Source organism: Staurois parvus, unplaced genomic scaffold (assembly GCF_062004578.1).
Source record: "Staurois parvus isolate SC_StPar_1 unplaced genomic scaffold, SC_StPar_1.0 ptg003065l, whole genome shotgun sequence".
In the NCBI taxonomy this organism is placed as follows: domain Eukaryota; kingdom Metazoa; phylum Chordata; class Amphibia; order Anura; family Ranidae; genus Staurois; species Staurois parvus.
Genome location: NW_028320861.1, coordinates 119209 through 142567, shown reverse-complemented (window position 1 = coordinate 142567; position 23359 = coordinate 119209). Strand labels below are relative to the sequence as shown.

The 23359-nt window shown below is 45.8% G+C and overlaps 1 protein-coding gene across 1 annotated transcript in view; it reads right to left on the bottom strand.

Moving 5' to 3' along the window:
* The window catches only part of LOC149428644 (uncharacterized), a 119533-nt gene that overhangs the window by 30758 nt on the left and 65416 nt on the right, over nt 1–23359 (bottom strand). Inside the window, exons 4-5 of the mRNA XM_089667159.1 lie at nt 22197–22254; nt 17879–18046 (exon numbers count right to left, since the gene is read on the bottom strand). Coding sequence (XP_089523285.1) covers nt 17879–18046; nt 22197–22254 — 226 coding nt within the window. The remainder of the gene's footprint in view (nt 1–17878; nt 18047–22196; nt 22255–23359) is intronic.

The window sequence follows — 23359 nt, the reverse complement described above, 5'->3', positions numbered from 1 at the left end:
GAGAGGAAGATGTCTTGGGAGGAGCGGATGAGGAGACTATTTGGACGATATCTGTGGATGACGCTGGTGATGTATCTAGGGGCAATGTTGTGGATGGCTTTGTAAGCTGTGGTTAGTATTTTGAATTTCATACGTTGGGTTAGTGGAAGCCAGTGAAGGGATTGGCAGAGAGGGGCAGCAGTCGCTGATCGGTTGGTAAGGTGGATGAGTCTAGCAGAAGCATTCATAATAGACTGAAGGGGGGATAGACTGTGTAACGGTAGGCCAGTGAGGAGGAACTCGCAGTAATCAAGGCGGGATATAACCAAGGCATGGATTAGTTGGTTTGTGGTTCCATTAGTCAGGAAGGTGAGAAGTCTGGAAATGTTCCGGAGGTCGAGGCGTCAGGATTTAGCCAGTGATTGTATGTGGGGCTGAAGGAGAGGTCAGAGTCTAGGATTACACCGAGCACCCTGGCATGAGGGGAAGGCCCAATGGTTGTGCTGCTGATCTCAATGGTAAAGCCATGAGTGGGGGATCGGGGGGAGGAAATATTACAAGCTCAGTGTTGGAAAGTTTGAGTTTGAGGTAGTGGTGTGACATCCATGCTGATATGTTGCTCAGTAGATATATTACATTCCTCTGACAACTATCCTGCACCAGCTGTACAACCTGGCTGTGGATGTTGCTGGGTGACCTCAGTGTGTGGTCTTTGCGGCCCCTTGGGGGGGACTTATGATGGCCGTTTTTGGAGGCATCAGTGGGTGATGGGAGAGGGTGTTTAACTAAATATAGCTGTTTGTGAACATTTATATCAATATTGGATGAGTTCTATCTCCATCCTCTTCTTCAGTCTCCCCTGAGGAAAGAAATATGTTTTCTGAAACGCATCAGTCCTTCACTGAAGGATCCTTTCCTGTCTATTTCCACCATCGGGATGAGGAGGATTTTCATTTACATCAAGCTGACACTCACATATCTCTGTATTCAGTCAATCAGTGTTTGTAATAACACACATATAGTATGTCTATGTCATGTGATTTGTATGAATTTGTAATAAAATGACTCGGTATTTGTAGTATTAGTTCCGTTGCCTTTAACCCCTTTCCTGCCGGGCATTTTTACCCCCTTCCTGTCCAGACCAATTTTCAGCTTTCAACGCTGTCGCACTGTGAATGAGAATTACGCGATCATGCAACACTGTACCCATATTACATTTTTATCATTTTTTTTTAGACAGATAGAGCTTTCTTTCAGTGGTATTTAATCACCTCTGGGGTTTTTTTATTGCTTGCTAAACAAACCAAAAACAATTGAAAATGTTCAAAAAAGAAACATTTTTTCTTAGTTTCTTTTATAAAATTTTGTAATTAAGTGATTTTTCTCCTTCACTGATGTGCGCTAATGAGGCTGCACTCATGTGCACTGATAGGCGGCACTGATAGGAGGCACTGACTGGAACTGTTAGATGGCACTGATAGGCAGCACTGACTGGCACTGATAGGTGGCACTGATAGGTGGCACTGTTAGGAGGCACTGTTAGGCTGCAGTGATGTGCACTGATAGGCGGCACTGATAGGAGGCACTGACTGGAACTGTTAGATGGCACTGATAGGTGGCACTGACTGGCACTGATAGGCGGCACTGACTGGCACTGATAGGCGGCACTGAAAGGCAGCTCAGATGGGCACTGATATGTGGCATTGATGTGCACTGGTAGGCACTGATATGTGGCATTGATGTGGCACTGACTGACACTGACAGGTGGCACTGATTGGCAGCACTGATAGGCGGCACTGACTGGCATAGATAGGTGGCACTGAAAGGCAGCTCAGATGGACACTGACAGGTGGCACTAATGGGGCAACACTGATCATCAGTGCCCTGATGATCAGTGTAGATGTCCCCTCTGAGTAATGCCGATTACCGGCTCTCCTCTCCTCTGTCAGCGTGACAGATCGTGAGAAGAGAAATGCCAATAACTGGCATTTCCTTATTTACATGCAATCAGCTGTGATTGGACACAGCTGATCATGTGACAGAGCCGCCGTCTTCATCTCTTTTCGTTGATTGGTGATCCGCTGTGTCCCAGAACACAGCGCAAAACTGATCGCCGCGCTGCGCACCCTTGGGGGCGCGCATGAGCAGTTAGAGGGGGAGGACGTCATATGATGTCCTCCCAGAATGAGAGAACCGCCTTACTCCGGTCATTTCCTTATATGGCGGGTGGGAGATGGTTAAAGTCCCACTTCTTTCTCAGGGGGAGGTGGGGGGAGAGGATCCTCTGCCTGTTATCACAGAGCGGGGGGATCAGTGGAATTGGCAGCAGGAGCTGGAACATAATATTGGGTCCTAGAAACAAGGCGGGATCACATCTGATTCTGAAGGAGATTGTATGTGAAGCAAGGTGGAGGTTTATGTGAACATTCACATTTGGGGGGAGACCTTTACAGAAGAGCTCTGCAGAATAAGCAACTAGACCTCTGAGATTTGTTTCATTATGAATCACAATTCTGACAAAATGTCCGTTATTCGTAGATTCGTATGTATCTGAATTTCTGAATCACAATAGTAAACAAATTTCAATGAATCCAAAATAAATTATAATAAAACAAATTATCCGGATTCCAATACAAAATTGCACTTGAATTTGAAAATGAATTTGAGGGGGGGCGCTCGTGAGCAGCAACCAAGATGGTTGCTTTGTAAATTAACTCCTCGGCCGCCGGACACATCGGCCGATTTTCTCTCCTCAGGGGGGGTCCCCCTGTTTCCTCCCTGGCCCCCTGTCTCTCTGGTGCCCTGATGGGCAAAAAAACGCCGGCCGCCCGTGCCTCCAGCTCCCGGCAGGCTGCTCCGGAGTTTGCGGCCTACCCGCCGGAGATCGCGGCTGAAGCCGGGGCCTCGATTTTGGGCCGGCCGCCGCGGACTTCCAGGACCCCGGCCACGGGTTCGCGGCTCCCGCCCGGGACCACAGATGGAGCCCCAGCCGCGATTTTGGGTCCCCCGCTGACACCATCCATAGGTGGGTCGGACCCTGGCAGTGTAGAGGCCCTGGCACCAGAGCCATCCCTGCAGTCTCCCATCCCATCTCTGCGGGATGCTGAGCTCCTGCGCCGATTCCAATGTATGCTGCAGTCCGAGTTGTCCTCCGCTACCTCCAAGCTGGCCGACCGTCTTTCGCAGGAGATTCGCGAGTTGGGCAACCGGACGAACGACCTCGAAGATAAGATGGACGCTGCGGCCACGGTCATGGAAAATCACGAACAGGATTTGTGCGACCTCAAGAAAGAATTGGCAGACGCGCTGCTACGGCTTGAGGATTTCGAAAATCCCGCCGTGGCAATCTGCGGTTAAGGGGTATCCCGGAAACGGTCGCGGATCTTACTTCCACTGCTACAGCTCTGTTTCAGGAGCTGACACCCGCTGTTCCCATTGACCGGCTTGAATTTGACCGCATACATCGTGCGTTGGGCCCCAGACGACCGGATGGGCCCCCGAGGGACATTATCATCAAGTTTACGTATTACCGCACTAAGGAAACTATCCTCTTGGCGGCCAGAAACAACCCTGACCTCAGCTTCCAGGGGCATCGCTACCAGCTCTTTGCGGACCTCTCTCAGACCACTCTTCAGAAGCGTCGCCAATTGAAGCCCTTCACTTCGGTCCTGGTGAAACACAGTATCAAATACGCTTGGGGCTTCCCGTTTCGCCTCACCTTCACCTACCAGGGCCGCAGTCATTCTGTGGCTACGCCGGAGGGGGCCCATTCTCTTCTGGAATCTTTACACCTTCTTTCGCCTGAGGCTGCGGATCGGAGCCCAGCTCATTCATCTGGATCCCCGGCAAGGCCGCTTCTTCCAAGCCGCATCTGGGAGCGGTCATCCAATAGGAAGAGGGCCCTCCCTTCACGATCAAGTCCTTCCTGTTCTTCTCCGGGCTGAAGATGTGTCTTGGACTTCCCATGTATCATCTCACCGATGGACTTCCTTGACGAGACCGTGAGTTTGGCCCTTAGGGCTCCCCCAGTTTGTCAGCACTACGGGTTGGGACTGCTCCAGTGTGCCCCCTTGGGTTCCTTCCCTGGTTGGGGGGGTCTCCTCATGGATTCGAGAATTATGACTTTTTGCTGCCGCAGCCTATTTTGGGCCTGGGTGATGGTATTCCGGTTTTTGTTAGTAGCACGGAGTGAGGGTTCCCTCTGGTTTCGGGGTGGGAGGTTGATCTGGTAGGCCCGGTTGGGTGGGAGGGAGTTAGCCCCATGGTTCTCTGGGTTGCTATGGGGAGGTCATCACGGTGGCCTAGCTCCTTTAGTTTTATTGCTTTGGTACCCCGTTCTATTGTGTTTAGTGCCTTATTGCCCTTTTGCCCCCTGGGGACTTATGTTTCTGATGTTTCCATTTGCAGCCATGTGTCCGGTGGTAGAGCCACCCCTAACTGGTATCCTTCCTTTGTAGGATGCACGTCACCATTGGCGTGACACAATTGCACTATTGTATATTCTTTTTGTGTACTTTTCCTTCTTTCTTTCTTTGTTTTTTTTTCTCCTTTGGTTTTTTTTTGTTTTTGTTTTCTGCAGGGTTCCGGGACGCCACGGTCCGATCGCCATTGGGAGCGGAAATTGCTAGCTGCTTTATGGTTTCTTCTGCTGAGCGTGTTGCCCTGATGCCGCCATGGCCTCGCCCCTTTTGAAAATTCATTCGCAAAATGTTCAAGGCTTTAATTCGCCTCAGAAGCGGGCTAAAGTTTTTCATCACCTCAAATCACAACAAATTGACGTGGTATGTTTACAAGAGACCAGGTTTTTTCAGTCCTCCGCCCCGCGTTATCTTTCACCTCACTATCCCACCTTTTACACGGCCTCGGCCCCTGAGAAGCGTCGGGGTGTCCTGATCGCTTTTAAACGCAATCTCCCCTTTGTCTGTGCTAGGAATATAGCGGACCCCACGGGCAGGTATCTGCTTCTGCAAGGCACCCTCTGGGATCAGGAGGTTACTTTTGTCTCTTACTACGCGCCTAATCGTTTTCAGGATAAATTCTTTTCACATCTTTGCACCATTGTTTCCCGACACTCCAAGGGTCTTCTTGTTGTTTTGGGGGATTCAAATGTTACTTTGGATTCCGCATTGGATAGGCGCTGCGCACGGGGGGCGGCCCCTTCTCATGACTTGGTGCTGGAGGAACGTATGCGCTCTCTCCTGCGGACAGCGGGGCTGGCGGACGTCTGGAGGGAGCTTCACCCAACGGAACGCGACTTTACATTCTATTCCAGTCCTCATGATAGTTTTTGTAGAATTGATCATATATTTATGCAGGTTCAGCAGCTTCCCTTGGTCAGGCGGATAACTATTCCCTCCTCGCCTTGGTTGGATCACGATCCCTTGGTACTTCTCCTTGCCCTCTCTGGGTCAGAACGGCGCCCTTTTCATTGGCGCATCAATGATTCTTTATTGACCACTCAGGCTACTTGCCAACAAATAGAATTTTTTTTACGAACATACTTCACGGAAAACGCGGGATCGGTCTCCTCGGCAGTGCCCCTATGGGAGGCACATAAGGCCACGGTGCGGGGTCATGTTATACAGCTGGCGGCGGTCCGGAAGCGGGAGCGGGAGCGCCGACTTTTGGAGCTTCATTCTCTCCTGGCCTCTGCGGATGCGCGTTGGAAGTCCTCTCCATCTGCGGCCCATAAACGCGCTCGGGACGCTCTGGCGGCAGAGTTAGACCTACTTGCCTCTTCAGAGGCGGAACGGGCCCTGCGTTGGACCAAACACAAATTTTATTCCTGTGCTAATAAGCCAGGCCCGATGCTGGCCAGGAAACTCAATTCTGTTGGGAAACCCCATAAACCGATTCGACTGCGACTGCCTACAGGTGGCTGTACTTCTAATCCCCAGCAGATTGTTTCCCGTTTCTCAGACTTCCTTGCACGCCTCTACGCTAAACCAGATCCCTTCCCCGTGGCTCAAGCAGAGGCATTCTTTCAAGATCTCCGACTTCCTGGGTTATCCGAGGCAGCACAGGTGGCACTCAACGCCGGTGTCACTGTACCAGAAGTGCTCCAAGCTATCAAATCTTTACGGTCCACCGCGGCCCCAGGTCCCGACGGCTTTTCCGGTCTTTATTATAAGAAATTCTCAGCCTTGTTGGCGCCCTTTTTGGCTGAGTATTTTAATGCGTTACGACAGGGCTCCTCGCCCTCCCCAGTTGCGCTTAGAGCGCATATCGCCATGATTCCTAAGACGACCGATGATGTACAGGAACCGCAAGCCTTCCGGCCTATTTCTCTTCTTAATGAAGACCTGAAGATATTGGGCAAGATCCTTAGTTTCCGCATTAATAAATATTTGCGTAGCCTGGTCCACAGGGACCAGGTAGGGTTCGTCCCCGGGAGGCAGGCGGGTGATAACGTTCGTAAGGTGGTCCATCTTATACATTTTCTGCAACAGCGGAAAATCCCGGGATTCTTACTGTCTTTAGACATATATAAAGCCTTTGATTCTCTATCCTGGGAATATCTGCGGTTTGTGCTGTCTCGTTGGGGTTTTGGGGATTCTATTCTTTCTTGGATTCAGGCCTTGTATTCTTCTCCTTCGGCCTCCGTCAAATACGCTGGGTATTTTTCAGATCCCTTTCCTATTGGGCGAGGGACGAGACAGGGTTGCCCCCTGTCCCCAGCGCTCTTTGTCCTGGCGCTTGAGCCGTTGGCTTTGGCGCTTCGGACCGATTGCAATGTATCGGGGGTTCCTTACGCGGGACAGGAATTCAAACTGAACCTTTTTGCGGATGATGCCCTCCTGACTCTTACTAACCCCCTGACGACGCTTCCTAATTTGCAACAGGTTCTTGAGCGCTTCTCCTTGATTTCGGGTCTCCGTATCAACTTGGATAAGACTGTCGCCCTCAATATTACTTTGGCTTCAGATTTGGTTTCGCGCCTACAATCCCACTTCCCTTACAAATGGGCTTCCTCTTCTCTTGAATACTTAGGCATTCGCTTGACCCCCACTTATGACTCCTTGTTTGCTGCAAATTACTATCCATTGCTTAGCTCTCTATCCTCTCTTATGCATTCTTGGCAATTTCCGCACCTGTCTTGGATAGGACGGGTTAATTCGGTGAAAATGACCATCTTGCCGAAATTGTTGTATTATTTTCGCACACTCCCGGTGCGGGTTCCCCCTCATTTTCTTCGGTTGCTTCAGGCGAAGTTAATGCGTTTTATCTGGGCCGATAAGCACCCCAGAGTATCCAAAAGTACGCTTTTTGCCCATAGACTTCAGGGTGGTCTTGGGGTGCCTAATGTGACTAAGTATTATCAAGCGAGCCAGATTGCCCCGCTGTCTATGTTGCACGCCTCTTCCGACGTCCCCCTCTGGGTCCTGTTGGAACTACCTAATTGTGCCCCTATCGCACTGTCGACGCTTCTATGGCTTCCCCCTGCCCTGCGCCCTATGGCACTGAGTCCGATGTTACTTCATGGCCTACAAGTTTGGGACTCGGTACGTTACTCTGGTGGTCTGATGTCACCTTTTCTGCCTTTGCTTCCAATTATTAACAACCCTCTTTTCCCGCCGGGTTTGGATCACCCAGGGGCGTTTTCTTGGTGGGTGACTAATGGTTTTTCGCAGGTGCGACACTTTTTGATTTTTCGGTCCTTTCCCACCTGGGACTCTCTTCGGGAATCCCGGAATATCCCCCCGGCGGAATTTTTTCGATATCTTCAATTGCGACACTGGCTGCTCTCGCTGCGGGGTACTTCTGTGTTCCCGTACCAGAAATCTGCCTTTGAACAGCTCTGCCAACTGCGTCCGGGCGCTCCGGGCCTTATATCCCTTCTTTATGCAGCTCTGAACAGACGCTCGTCGCATACTTCTCTTTCATATGTTGCTCAGTGGGAGCGCGACCTGGGAGCGGCTGTGGATCCGGAGGACTGGAATAAGGCCTGGTCACTCATAGCTAAATGCTCATTTAATACGACCACACTGGAGGCAGCCTATAAGGTATTGTTTCGTTGGTACTGGGTTCCGGCTCGGCTGGCCCGGGCTAACCCTGCCTGTAGTGATCAATGTTTTCGGGGTTGTGGTCATCGTGGTGATGTATTACATATCTGGTGGTCATGCCCGCGACTGTTTCGTTTTTGGTCTCGTGTATTTGGCCTCCTTTTCACCTTGTTCCATCTCTCCATACGCCGGGATGCTCGGTATGCCTTGCTTCATTGCCCCATACCGGGCCTCTTAGCTCACCAGCAGAAGTTGGCTTCCTATCTGTTTTTATCCGCCACTAGAACAATTGCTCAGGCCTGGAAGAGTCCGTTTGTCCCTCTTCAGGGGGTGCGGGATCGTATGACCACTATGATGCTCAACGAACAGATGTCGAGTATCCGCAACGACTCCCAACGTAAATTTTTGAAAATATGGGAGCCGTGGTTGCAATATGCCCTTCCCTCACTCCCCCCGGCTAGTCTGGGGATGTAATGGCGTTCGGTATTGGCGCTCTTGAATCCCTGCTCTTTGCCCCTCCCCCCCACCCCCTTTTTTCTTTTTTTCTTTCTCTCTTTTCTTTTTTCTCTCTCTCTCTGTTTTTGGTGTGACTGGACAGCTGCATTTAGTTGTTATAATCAGTTACATTACTGTTTTGTACCTTATGTGCCATTGATAGCCCCTGCGCGGGCGTACCTTTTGCCCTGTTGGCATTAGAGCATTGTTTTTCCTTTTTTTTTATTTTGCATTTTGTTTATCTGTGCAATTGATAGCCCCTGCGTGGGCGTGTTTTATTGCCTCTGTTTATACTGTTTAAAAAATTTAATAAAGACCATTGAAATAGAAAATGAATTTGAAATGGAAATAAATTGAAATAAGTACAGTAAGTGAAATAAGATGATGATTCCTACTTAGGCAGCTTTATAGAATAGAATAGAGCAGAGTAGAAAATAGAAAATAAAAAAAAAGAAATGAATAGAATAAAACATAATAGAATAGAATAGAATAGAAAGGAATAGAATGGAATAAAACAGATCAAATATACTGTAACCATCTTCCAAAATTTAAATTTCAAAGTTCAAATGTCAAAATTTGGATTTCTAAATTCAGCCCAATTTGAAAATAATGAATATACAAAATGATTTCCGAAAACAAATCATTCTAACATACCGAATATGAGGAAACAAAATGAATACCAAATCCAAAATGAAACAAAACACATTTATCAGTCATGCACATCTCTATAAGCAGCAGGATTGCTGATATCAGAGACTTATATATCGCTGTCAGTTTACACCGTGCTTTACATATATATATTGTAAATTCACATCAGTCCCCAACCCTCAAGGGGTGTACAATATCACATTCATACATACACATACTAGGGACAATTTAGACAGGAGCCAATGAACCTACCAGCATGTCTTTGGCGTGTGGGAGGAAACCGGAGTACCCGGAGAAAACCCACACAGGCACAGGGAGAACATGCAAACTCCAGGCAGGTGGTGCCATGCTTGGTATTGGAACCAACGACCCGAGTGCTGCCAGGTAGAAAGGCTAAACATTTAACCACTGTGCTGCTATTATGTGATGTAACACTAACCCTTGGGAGTCGCTGAGATTTGGGTCCCCCTAAAGCTCTGCACAGCCAGGCAACACGCATCTTCTTCCACACTTCACGCACTGGGGTCAGGGAACAGTCCTTGAGCTTGGCTTTATGATTTTATTAAAGGATTTAGATTTTGGATGGGGTTGAGGGGTGTATGGGATGCCCAGGGAAACTGTGAACTTGAGGATAAACTGCTTAGTAACTCTGTACAGATGTGGACTTAGCAACAGTCTCTCCTTTAAGAGCATGCCAGCTCTCTGGTGTACCTCCTCCGACCCCAGATGAATCCTCTTCACCCAGCAGTCTGGGGGAATCCCTGGGCAAGGGGACCCAGAATCTGCTACTTTTAGTAGAGCACGCCCAGAGGAGAAGCTAGTTGGGTTTTCCACCTGACTGCCCTCTCCCCTTATCCAGCCCAGGGGGTGTAGGATTCCTCATTCTGTCTCTCCTTTGAGCTTGATGGGTTGTTGGCTGCCTCCAGGCGATATGCTGGGCTGACTCATTCCCTGCTCCCCAGGTTGTCCTCTCTCAGGGGACAGTGAGCAGAGAGAGCCTCCTTTTTAAGATCCTGCCTGTAGGTAAGCCCCTCTCCTGGGCCCCCTCCCAGGCTCCACACTCCAGCCTTCAGTTCATCTTCCACCTGACACTCTGACCACTTCCTCCAAGGTGCTACAGTATGTAAAGGTTTAAAGTAAAATATACAGTAAGCGCTCAATAATAGTGGCAGCAGCTGAACATAAAGGAAAACGCATATAAAGTCCCACAATACATAAATATACAAATGCAGCGCTTAAAAGAGTGATAAAACACAGTCCAGTGAAAGAAGTGCTCCGTGATTCCTAGTGCAAATGGTGGAAATTTACACTAACCAGATAGCGTAAAATTATACGCATGTGTGTATATATCCTGTGGAATCCCCTTCTCCACTCGGATCTGGTCAAAAGAATAGCCGGAAAGGTAGGTATCCTGCTCCCTCATGTGGTGAAAGTGTGGTCCAGCAGGTCAGAGTGATGCCAATCTGAGAAAAGCCTCCCCCGTCTCAGGAGATCCTTAGGGGCTGTGAAAATGGAAGAAGCTCCTCACAGGAGACACAGGGGAGTACTCATAGTGTAGTAGATAAGGCTTTATTGTAAAACATCTGTGCACAATGAACAGGGTATAGGCAGATATGGATGAAACACACTGACCCCTTGATATCAAAGATGGCCGCCGGGCCTCCTCGTGGCACCGCGGCTTAGTGTCAACGGCGTCCTGGGTCCCATTTGACGCGTTTCGTGCGCACGCACTTCTTCAGAGGTGGAACAAAGGAACCGCCGTGACCGTCCCTTCTGACATATATATCGTAACTGACGCATGCGCACTGATGCGGCGCCATCTTGCCGAGGTCCGGGCGTCCGCAATTATCAAGTGCGCATGCGCGAGTGCCATTTTATCATGGGCGGAGATGAGTGCAGGAATCTAAAAAAACGGCTCCCTCCTAGTGGAGTCCGGGCGTCCGTATTTGCGCAAACGCGCATGCGTGGACGCCATTTTGCCATATGACAAAAGACACAGTGCCCAGCGCTGGCAAAGACAGTCTTGGTGATGACAGACGTCATGTGCGCTGTAATATAGTTCAATAATGAATGGTCTTTTGTTGGAGAAGACTCTTTGAGGAGGTATCCAATATGGAATGATGTATGGGAGAAAAAATTAAATTAAATTAAGGGGATTCCCAAATAATATAAAATAGCCAGGACAAGGGCTCATAGAATTAGTGGTGGATAAACCAGTGTCCTAACTAGGGGGGCCAATGAGTTCAAAAACCCCATAAAATGAACCAATAACTAAAATATAAATTTTAATAGAGTGTCAAGCCCCAATCATAGGTGATGATCCTATATATTAGGCCAAAGCAACATGATAAAATGGCATTTTAAAATTGTTTGTAAAATACCTGTCATATGGGGGTTCAAACCCACAATGACAAGGTATTCAAATATAAAATAAATACACGCTTATGTTAACCGGCAAAATAATTGCAGTGCTAAGAAGGACATGTGTTATAAGCATGTGTCATAAAATACAAAATGCAAAATACACAATACAAAGGCTGGGAATAAAACGTTTCTTAAGTAGATATGTGAATATAAGGGTTCCGCAAAAGTAAACTACCATGCATAGAATTAGAACAAAAGAATAAATGTATAGTGGCTCCCTGTTAACTCAAGGATATATCAGCATAATTTCATGTAGGCCCACATAGGTTCAGCTGTTATCGATGTAACAGTTGACGTCAAGCTCAATGTTCAAACCTGCGGGGTACAAAGTGTCCAATTCAAAGATATATTTAGTCTCCATCTGTGAGACCGCCCTGGTCTTAAAAGTTCCTCTCCAGTGTGAGGTTACTACATCAATACCAACAAATCTCAGACTGGAGGGGTCTCTGTGGTGATGTTTCCTATAATGGAGGGACAGAGAGTGTTCCTTGTACCCCTTTTTAATGTTATTGACATGTTCCCGGAGGCGGTCCCTAAGCCGTCTAGTTGTCCTTCCAATGTATTGCTTGGAGCAAGGACATTGTAGTAAGTATACAACATACTTACTATTGCAGCAAATGAATTTATCAATGTTGTATGATTTCCTAGTCTGGTTAGAGGCGAAAGTATCAATCTTTCTCTTCCTCACCCCATTGCACTTGCAAGCAATGCAATTGTTACATGGATAGAAGCCAGTATAGCTGAACAGAGAGGGAGATGGTGCAGGCAGAGAGACCACATTAGGAGCTATTTTGTCTCGCAGAGTGGATGATCTGCGGAAGATAACCTCGGGTTTATCCGGGAGAATCTTAGTGAGCGTGGAATCAGCCTTCAGGATACCCCAATTTTTGGTGATTATATGTTTTAAGGACCTGTACTGAGTCGAGAAAGTAGTGATAAATGGACAAACCAAAGTTTTAGGTGGTTTAGTCTGGGTACTCAATAATTCCTGTCTATCCATATTAGCTATTAGTTCCATAGTGCTATCTAACCTCTCCTTGTCATAGCCCTTTTCAAGGAATCTGTCTTTAAGGATGTTGGCCTGCGTACGAAAGACGTCAACACTAGTACAGTTTCTCCTAAGTCTAAGGAATTGTCCTTTAGGTATTCCTGCCAACCAGCTAGGGTGATGGCAACTTCCAAGGGGAATAAAGCTGTTGCGATCGGTAGGTTTGAAAAAGGATTTTGTGGCAATACGCCCCTCTAGATTTAATAAAGTGAGGTCTAAGAAATCAATTTCCGTATTACTATAATTATATGACAATTTGATGTTAACCGTATTATTATTGAGAGTGGTGAAGAAATTAATGAGGGACTGCTCTGTGCCATTCCAAAATAGAAGTATGTCGTCAATGTACCGCTTATAGAAAAGTAGTTCAGGCCAGTCCATAGCATAAATGTTGTCCTCCTCCCAAAAGGACATGAACAGGTTTGCCAGGCTGGGGGCAAACTTTGCCCCCATGGCAACACCCTTGACCTGCAGGTAATACTTACTATCGAACCACATATAGTTTTTTGACATAGCAAAATCCAGGAGTTTTAATATAAACTCAATATGTGGGGAGAGTAACGGGCTCTCATGTGTAAGATAGTGTTTGGCAACAATCATCCCATCTTTATGATTGATGTTGCTGTACAATGCCTCAACATCCGCTGTGACCAGAAAGGCAGACGGAGGGATACAGATATCTTTAATAGAGTTGAGAACATGTTTAGTGTCTCTTAAATAGGAAGGAGTGTTGAGTACTAAGGGTTGTAAATGCTGGTCGATATAGGCGCCAATTCTTGAATTCTTGAATCATCACCAGGGCCCTGCTCACTCACAAAGGAATTCCTCTGACTACCGCAATGATTACCATTATTATAATTCCCCACAACAAGGGTATTATAGAGACCAGTACCCCCGCGATTACCAAAATCAACATTGGAGACCACCATATGATGAATATTATGCACCTCCCACCCCCAGAACTCCAGATACCCGCCCTAATAATGGCAATCGTTTTTTAGAGAGAGGCAGGGTACGAAAACGAAGCGACAATATAGAGGCAAGAGGGGAGGGAGGAGAATCAATAGATCCAACAAAACGAAGGAGGACTTGATAGGGAAGGGCATTTTTAATCTCAGTGCAACTCCCCTTTCTGACAGTGAACTCATTCTCCTTAATAAAGGTTTGAAATTTGCTCCTGCTAGGCCTATGAATAAATTCCAGGCTTTTATAGACATCCAAAAATTTGTAAGAAAGTTATCCATCAAAAGATACTTTCTGAATAACCCTATTTCTAAACAACCCTCTGGCCAATACACCTCCCTTGCTAACGCATCCACTTTCAATCCCCCAGCACAGAATAATTCTGCTGTAGGTTTATTTAAGGACCAAGTATTGAAAGACCTAAAAAATCTCCCTCTCAAGAGAATATATAAAGACCCCAAGACTGATGTGGCTATTAAATCCCTCTTGGAGAAAAAAGATCTTGTAGTAAGACCAGCGGACAAAGGGGGAGGAGTTGTGATTCTGAATAAGAGTGATTACACAGCGGAAGTGTATAACATTCTTGGGGACACGTCAACCTATCATTTGCTTCATAAAGATCCCTTGCCTGAGTACAAACGCATCCTTAAGACTATTATAAAAAACGGGTATGAGGGATCTATTATCAATAAAAAAGAGAAGGAATTTTTGTGCCCCAAGGCTCCTCGTCTTCCGGTCCTGTACATTTTGCCAAAAGTACATAAGAATCCATCTAAACCACCGGGTAGACCGATAGTGAGCGGCATCGACTCACTTTGTTCAAGAATTGGCGCCTATATCGACCAGCATTTACAACCCTTAGTACTCAACACTCCTTCCTATTTAAGAGACACTAAACATGTTCTCAACTCTATTAAAGATATCTGTATCCCTCCGTCTGCCTTTCTGGTCACAGCGGATGTTGAGGCGTTTTACAGCAACATCAATCATAAAAATGGGATGATTGTTGCCAAACACTATCTTACACATGAGAGCCCGTTCACTCCCCACATATTGAGTTTATATTAAAACTCCTGGATTTTGCTATGTCAAAAAACTATATGTGGTTCGATAGTAAGTATTACCTGCAGGTCAAGGGTGTTGCCATGGGGGCAAAGTTTGCCCCCAGCCTGGCAAACCTGTTCATGTCCTTTTGGGAGGAGGACAACATTTATGCTATGGACTGGCCTGAACTACTTTTCTATAAGCGGTACATTGACGACATACTTCTATTTTGGAATGGCACAGAGCAGTCCCTCATTAATTTCTTCACCACTCTCAATAATAATACGGTTAACATCAAATTGTCATATAATTATAGTAATACGGAAATTGATTTCTTAGACCTCACTTTATTAAATCTAGAGGGGCGTATTGCCACAAAATCCTTTTTCAAACCTACCGATCGCAACAGCTTTATTCCCCTTGGAAGTTGCCATCACCCTAGCTGGTTGGCAGGAATACCTAAAGGACAATTCCTTAGACTTAGGAGAAACTGTACTAGTGTTGACGTCTTTCGTACGCAGGCCAACATCCTTAAAGACAGATTCCTTGAAAAGGGCTATGACAAGGAGAGGTTAGATAGCACTATGGAACTAATAGCTAATATGGATAGACAGGAATTATTGAGTACCCAGACTAAACCACCTAAAACTTTGGTTTGTCCATTTATCACTACTTTCTCGACTCAATACAGGTCCTTAAAACATATAATCACCAAAAATTGGGGGATCCTGAAGGCTGATTCCACGCTCACTAAGATTCTCCCGGATAAACCCGAGGTTATCTTCCGCAGATCATCCACTCTGCGAGACAAAATAGCTCCTAATGTGGTCTCTCTGCCTGCACCATCTCCCTCTCTGTTCAGCTATACTGGCTTCTATCCATGTAACAATTGCATTGCTTGCAAGTGCAATGGGGTGAGGAAGAGAAAGATTGATACTTTCGCCTCTAACCAGACTAGGAAATCATACAACATTGATAAATTCATTTGCTGCAATAGTAAGTATGTTGTATACTTACTACAATGTCCTTGCTCCAAGCAATACATTGGAAGGACAACTAGACGGCTTAGGGACCGCCTCCGGGAACATGTCAATAACATTAAAAAGGGGTACAAGGAACACTCTCTGTCCCTCCATTATAGGAAACATCACCACAGAGACCCCTCCAGTCTGAGATTTGTTGGTATTGATGTAGTAACCTCACACTGGAGAGGAACTTTTAAGACCAGGGCGGTCTCACAGATGGAGACTAAATATATCTTTGAATTGGACACTTTGTACCCCGCAGGTTTGAACATTGAGCTTGACGTCAACTGTTACATCGATAACAGCTGAACCTATGTGGGCCTACATGAAATTATGCTGATATATCCTTGAGTTAACAGGGAGCCACTATACATTTATTCTTTTGTTCTAATTCTATGCATGGTAGTTTACTTTTGCGTAACCCTTATATTCACATATCTACTTAAGAAACGTATTATTCCCAGCCTTTGTATTGTGTATTTTGTATTTTATGACACATGCTTATAACACATGTCCTTCTTAGCACTGCAATTATTTTGCCGGTTAACATAAGCGTGTATTTATTTTATATTTGAATACCTTGTCATTGTGGGTTTGAACCCCCATATGACAGGTATTTTACAAACAATTTTAAAATGCCATTTTATCATGTTGCTTTGGCCTAATATATAGGATCATCACCTATGATTGGGGCTTGACACTCTATTAAAATTTATATTTTAGTTATTGGTTCATTTTATGGGGTTTTTGAACTCATTGGCCCCCCTAGTTAGGACACTGGTTTATCCACCACTAATTCTATGAGCCCTTGTCCTGGCTATTTTATATTATTTGGGAATCCCCTTAATTTAATTTAATTTTTTCTCCCATACATCATTCCATATTGGATACCTCTTCAAAGAGTCTTCTCCAACAAAAGACCATTCATTATTGAACTATATTACAGCGCACATGACGTCTGTCATCACCAAGACTGTCTTTGCCAGCGCTGGGCACTGTGTCTTTTGTCATATGGCAAAATGGCGTCCACGCATGCGCGTTTGCGCAAATACGGACGCCCGGACTCCACTAGGAGGGAGCCGTTTTTTTAGATTCCTGCACTCATCTCCGCCCATGATAAAATGGCACTCGCGCATGCGCACTTGATAATTGCGGACGCCCGGACCTCGGCAAGATGGCGCCGCATCAGTGCGCATGCGTCAGTTACGATATATATGTCAGAAGGGACGGTCACGGCGGTTCCTTTGTTCCACCTCTGAAGAAGTGCGTGCGCACGAAATGCGTCAGCTGGGACCCAGGACGCCGTTGACACTAAGCCGCCGGTGCCACGAGGAGGCCCGGCGGCCATCTTTGATATCAAGGGGTCAGTGTGTTTCATCCATATCTGCCTATACCCTGTTCATTGTGCACAGATGTTTTACAATAAAGCCTTATCTACTACACTATGAGTACTCCCCTGTGTCTCCTGTGAGGAGCTTCTTCCATTTTCACAGCCCCTAAGGATCTCCTGAGACGGGGGAGGCTTTTCTCAGATTGGCATCACTCTGACCTGCTGGACCACACTTTCACCACATGAGGGCGCAGGATACCTACCTTTCCGGCTATTCTTTTGACCAGATCCGAGTGGAGAAGGGGATTCCACAGGATATATACACACATGCGTATAATTTTACGCTATCTGGTTAGTGTAAATTTCCACCATTTGCACTAGGAATCACGGAGCACTTCTTTCACTGGACTGTGTTTTATCACTCTTTTAAGCGCTGCATTTGTATATTTAAGTATGTAAAGGTTGCCTTGGTCACCATGACACTTTCTGCCAGGAGATTTGCTGAGGTCCCTCAAGTATGTAGATCTGAGCTTCCTCCCCTCCTCCATCCCTCCTCCAGAAAGCTCTCAGGTTTCTAGAGAGGTGGGAAGCCTCCAGAGCTCTGACCTTCAGAATCTCCCTGGCCTGTTCTAGGTAACCTCACTACCTCACTGCCAGGCTGACTCATCCCAGGCTGCTACTCAGCTTCTACCTAAAAAAGTAGCTTGCTCCCCCTAGCTAAGTTGAGGGGCACTACAGTTATATTGAATTTCAATTTAGGGTGGAATAAATATATATAGATTAATAAATGGTGGATTTTATATCAGACACTGAGTGAGGACACAAATGTTTTATTATTTGATATATTAGAGTTATTAAAGTGCACTAAGGTAGCACTAGAGCCGCACATTTATAATATTGTCATCCCAGTGTGACTTACCTCTCGGGTAATTGTCCCCATGCAGTGTAAAGGCCTGAACCTGGACATCCAGGAGCACAAGACTCAATCTGTGATCAATCCTCACCATCACTTCTTCACAGGTAAATGAATGTCCAAGTGGGGTCACCAAGGTGTTTAGATACATTAATTCCATTATGGGGGTCCCATCTGTAAACCAAAAACATACAGATAGGTTACATCTGAACATGACTTCCAAGTGTAGGAAGACAAATGATGTGTGGTCGGGGGATGGTAGACATAGGAAAAAAGGCTGGACATGGCTAGGTGGTACGTGACACCACCTTTATACACCTAAAATGAACTAGTTGTGCTTTTGGTGTCATTAAATGTTAACAACACCCCAAACAAAAAAGAAAACACACATTTTGCCTCATCAAAAAAGAGTGACAAACGCAGCAGAGCGTATCGCAAAAACGTGGAAACCTCAACGCGCCCAAATAACCCAAGAGATACTTTAACAATATAATGATGGTGAAGCGCTACACATATATATAAATCAGTGTGCATAATATATCTACAATGATATATATTTGCATATAGATCACAAAAAAGTAAATAATATATAAACAAAGCATGCATATATAATAAATATAACACTCTAGCCGGTGCTTTTAGACCATGCTTATATTGATGGATTCCTGGTGATAAAGTGCAAGCGGGTCAGTCAATCACTGACCTATATCCAATGTGCCAACAAAGGAACCCTCAAAGGGGTAAGATGGAGGAGAAGATCAATATATCACACTCTATTGTAAAGTGACAGGTGCTCTGACTGCAGACACAATGCAGAAATATATCTATAAATCAAAAGTCCACAATAAAGTGCAATAAATCGTGCATAAAGGTTGATGTGCAAAACAGGCAATAGTAGTGCTTCAATCTTTCACTCCAAACATGATGCGTGCTTGTGTGACACACGTGTGTATCACTATCCAAAAGTGGCTAGAGTGCCTCCTCACCTCCTTGAAGCGACCCCTAAGGGCCACAACACATTGAACAATATGTGCTCCACAGCACTGGGGATCCCAGATAATTGGCTCCTATGGTTCCACTCAGCATCCACTGACAGATCAATTTTCCCGTCAGATGATGGTCATAGTGTCAGGAATATCATAAGGCCATAAAGAGGTAGACAAAGAGAGCCTCCAAAGTGCAGTATGATTTATTCCAATAGCAGATAAGTAAGCCAAAAAGGACACTCACAGTTATGCAGATACAATCCAGCGGTTTCCCATGTGCTGTGGGTGCACTGCAGGTCCCTGGGTGTACAAAGATGGTGTCTACTGGAAGTACGTAACCGGAAATGTGACACCGCGCTCTACGGGTTACTCCACGCTACCACGTGGCTTCATCAGGATGAGCTACTTTGCCACATGTAGAGATACGCATTGAAGTCAATGGGCTGCCCTATGTGAGTTGCTGGAAAAATGAGCCAAAAAACGTGCGCTCTCCCAACACAAAGTGTGAATGGAGCCTGAAAGTGAAAGTGGTGTGTATACACAAGAACAATGAGGCTCCATTCACATTTGAACGTTTCCAAACATGTAGGAAACTGCAGAGAACGCACGCGCTTTGCTGCACATTACGGAAATATGCTGGAAAGGCACAATGCACTTGCAGCACAATTAAATGTTAATGGCCCCCCAAGCACTGGTAGCAGCCGCCAGTCTGGCGTGTGACAAACGTGCTGCAAACGCACCAAAAAATGCAGTAAAAACGGGCCGCGCTAAACTCCAAAAATGTTCTGGAGCTTCTTTGGGGCATTTGCAGCACGTAGGGCTGCCCTATGGGGGACAAGCAAAAATGCTCCAAAGTGCCCCCCCCACCCAAAAAAAAAATACTATATGGAGATGTGAATGGGGCCTGACAGCTGAGTGTCTCCATCCTCTCCCTCCTATGTACTTATATAAGGATGGACATACACTGTGCAATCTGATTGGACCATCTCTGTACAATTTCTTTTAGATTCACCAAAACTATGGAGTAGGAGAACCCGCCTGACAATCTATTCAATGTGTATCCAATCAGACAGCCCCTTGCCTTGCTAGCTGATATTAGATGGGGGAGGGGTAAGTCTAGGATCACACCTATGCGTTTGCTGTCGCGTTTTGCAGAAACTTACATCAGTCCGTTTAACATGATTTCCTATGGGACAGGTTCACATCTCCGCGTTCTCACTCGGTGCGTTTTTTGGAAAGGGTCAGGGACTTTTTTAAACGTAAAATATTGCATTTTTGGTTCTATAGACTGTAATGGAGATGCTGCAGAAAAACATGTAGTGCATTTTTGATGCGTTTTGCGTTTTAACCACTTCCAGACCGGACACTTTTACCCCCTTCCTGACCAGGGCAATTTTCAGCTTTTAGCGCTATCACACTTTGAATGACAATTGCGCGGTCATGCAACACTGTACCCAAATGAATTTTTTACCATTTTTTTGAGATAGATAAAGCTTTATTTTGGTGGTATTTATTCACCACTGGGATTTGTATTTTTTTTGCTATGAAAATGAAATGTCCAAAAATTTTGAAAAAAAGTGTTTTTTTTATAAAATTTTGCAAATAAATAATATTTCATCATAAATCTTAGCCAAAATTTATTCCGTTATCTTTTTAGTAAAAAAAAAAAAATCCAATTTAGTCTATAAGCAAAAATTATAATTTTTAAACATTTTTTTTTACATTTTTATTTTATTTTTTTATATTATTATTATTTTTTTTTTTTTTTTTTACATACTGTCACCCTAGTAGTACAGTGTCACCATGGTGACACTGTACTACTTGTGAGGGGTGATGAAGATTTTTTTTTTTTTCTTTTTTACACCGATTGCTTTTACACCCATATAGGGTGTAAAAGCAATCATTTCTCTTTCTCTGTGTGTGCATTCTTGCACTCATTGAGAAGAACTGAGTGAGCTGTGATTGGTCACAGCTTGTCACATGGTACAAGGCTTTTGTGAATAGCCTTGTACCATGTGACCTCTGTGATCATTCACAGATTTCACACATAGTAAGCAATGATGTCACAAGTGACATCTTGCTTACTACTTTGCATGTGATCACTGATTGGCCAATCAGTGATCACATGATCGGGACCTCGTACAGAGGTCCCGTCCGACGATCGGTGTTTCACTGTGTCCAGAGGACACAGCGGGCACCGGATCGCGGTGCTGTGCGCTCCCAGGGAGCGCGCACAAGCAGGGTGCGGGGAGGCCGTTTATTGACGGCCACCCGACCCTGCAGTGCCACCGTCCGGCCGTTTATATACAACGGCCGGTCGGGAAGTGGTTAATCTGCCTAGCAAGAAGCTGGAAAAAAGTAAAAAAATTGTCAAAAACAAATGTACAGAAATGCAAAATGCACAGCAAAAAACACTGCAGAAACGTATCAAACGCAAACTGCAAAAGTGTGAACCGAGCCTACAGGAGATTGTACAATCAGATTGCAATGTGTATGGTCATCTTAAGGGAAGAATAAGGAAAGTGGGTGGAAATAAATCAAGAGGTTGCATAGTAATGAGGGGGGGTGTGGTCCAGACAGGTAACCACTCCCTATTCTGTGATGTACTAAGGCAGTGCATGATGGGAGATGATCTACAGGAAGTGACGGAAGCAGAAAGCATTTTTGTAAAAATTCAAACCGAAACGTGAAAATGTAAAACTTCCGAGGATAAGTCATCTGAAAGATGAGCACATTGGGGGGGGGGAGGGGGGGGATGGGCAGAAAGGACATTGGAAAAGGATTCTATTTATTATAAAAAGTGAAATTCTGCCCGGAAAGGGGAACTTAGCCTTGAAGGTGATAACCAGAGAAACAGAAAATCGGGAGCTCAGGAACCAACATGGACTGGAGCTTAGGGCTCAGAATGAAGGGATTGCTCAGGTGGGTGTTGGCATAGGTGTAGGGGATATATTAATCAGCAGGTCACATCCAGCCTGGCCTATACCTCCCAGTCCGGGAACAAAGCCGGCCGTAGTAAGGCAGGAGAGATTACATGGGGAGGGAATCACAAGGAGCAGATCAGATTGATTGCAGCTCCCAGGGATGATGAGAATCCCTCATGATGGGCACAGGAGGTGGGAGGACTCAGGAATTCAGTGCAGGGATCTCTCCAATAGAGTTTCTGAAAACTATCAAAGACTGCCATGGGGGGTGACAACAACCAGCTTCCACCAAACACCGACATTCCAGATTTGGGTGAACTGACTGTGTAACTTGGACTCGTACATTTGGATGCAGTGCTAGCGAGGGTTTACTGTGCTGCTAAAACATTCCATCAGTTGGATTTGTAGGATTACCTTCTTCCCGTATGTAAGTATAAATCCTCTCCAGGTAAAACAAACTCTCCGTCTTGTTCTACAAAAGAATAGTACAAATGGTTCCATTAATACAATTGTTACTAGTTGTGTCCCACATATGATATGTATTACTGCTGGTGCAATTCAATGTGTCATGCTTTGGTACACCTTTGCAACCCATTTCCATGAATTGCCCCCCCCACCCCCCAGGACAGAGGGTGGAGTAGGGGGTGGAGCTAACAGCGGTGTGATAAGTAGAACCATTCTCCATACTTGTCCTTCAGGAGATGCAGCAAAGTCATACATTCCCTCTGATCTCAGGACAGCTGGGTGGTAGTGATGGCAGAGAGATGGATGTGGAGAAGATCTGACAGCGTTCTCAGCCCTCCTGGAACTATGAAGCTATTGTACACTGTAGACTTTGCAGAGATAGCGAATAATAAAAGTGCCGGAGCAGAGCGAGCCAATCTCATCACTCTGCTGGCATTGATCACTTTGTAAGCCCCCCATGTGATGACTGTAGGACCCTCACTAATAGGAGGACCATCCAGGAGAGGAGAGAGGACATATGAGAAAGACTATCCTCCCTCCACCGACCATGTCTGCACCAGTCAGTATGTACTGCTCTCCTACATGGAGCCTGGACCTAATGGGTGCACAGTGCTCTGCGCTCTGCAGGGGAGGGGACAGTGCAGTCAGCACAGAAAATGGAGGAGCTGGATGGGATGATGAGAAAAGTGGGCGGGCATTGTAACAGACAGCAAGAGGAGGAGGGGGAGATCCTAAAATTGTCAATGATGCCTTCCCTGGATTAGGACCACAACATCCAATGACACCATGTATCAATACCACTCACACCATAGAAACACATGATGCTGTGTGACTCAGTTACCTGCATCCTAGCAATCTGTGATATTAAATCACTGGGTGGCCCCATCACTGATTTTTAGTCACCTTCCCCTGGGGGTATGTGTGCCCCAGGTTCAGTCAATGATATAGTGGAATGTACTGCCACCTATTGGGGAGTGTGGTGCCACAGCAACTTGGATATGCACCCTTGTGCCCCCTCCTGGCCAGTATTAGTACAGTCACTAGCTAGACACGTCCTGCTCTCGTACCCTGTTCATGTCAGTATCATTGCAGAGACAGGGCTTAGAAAGTCA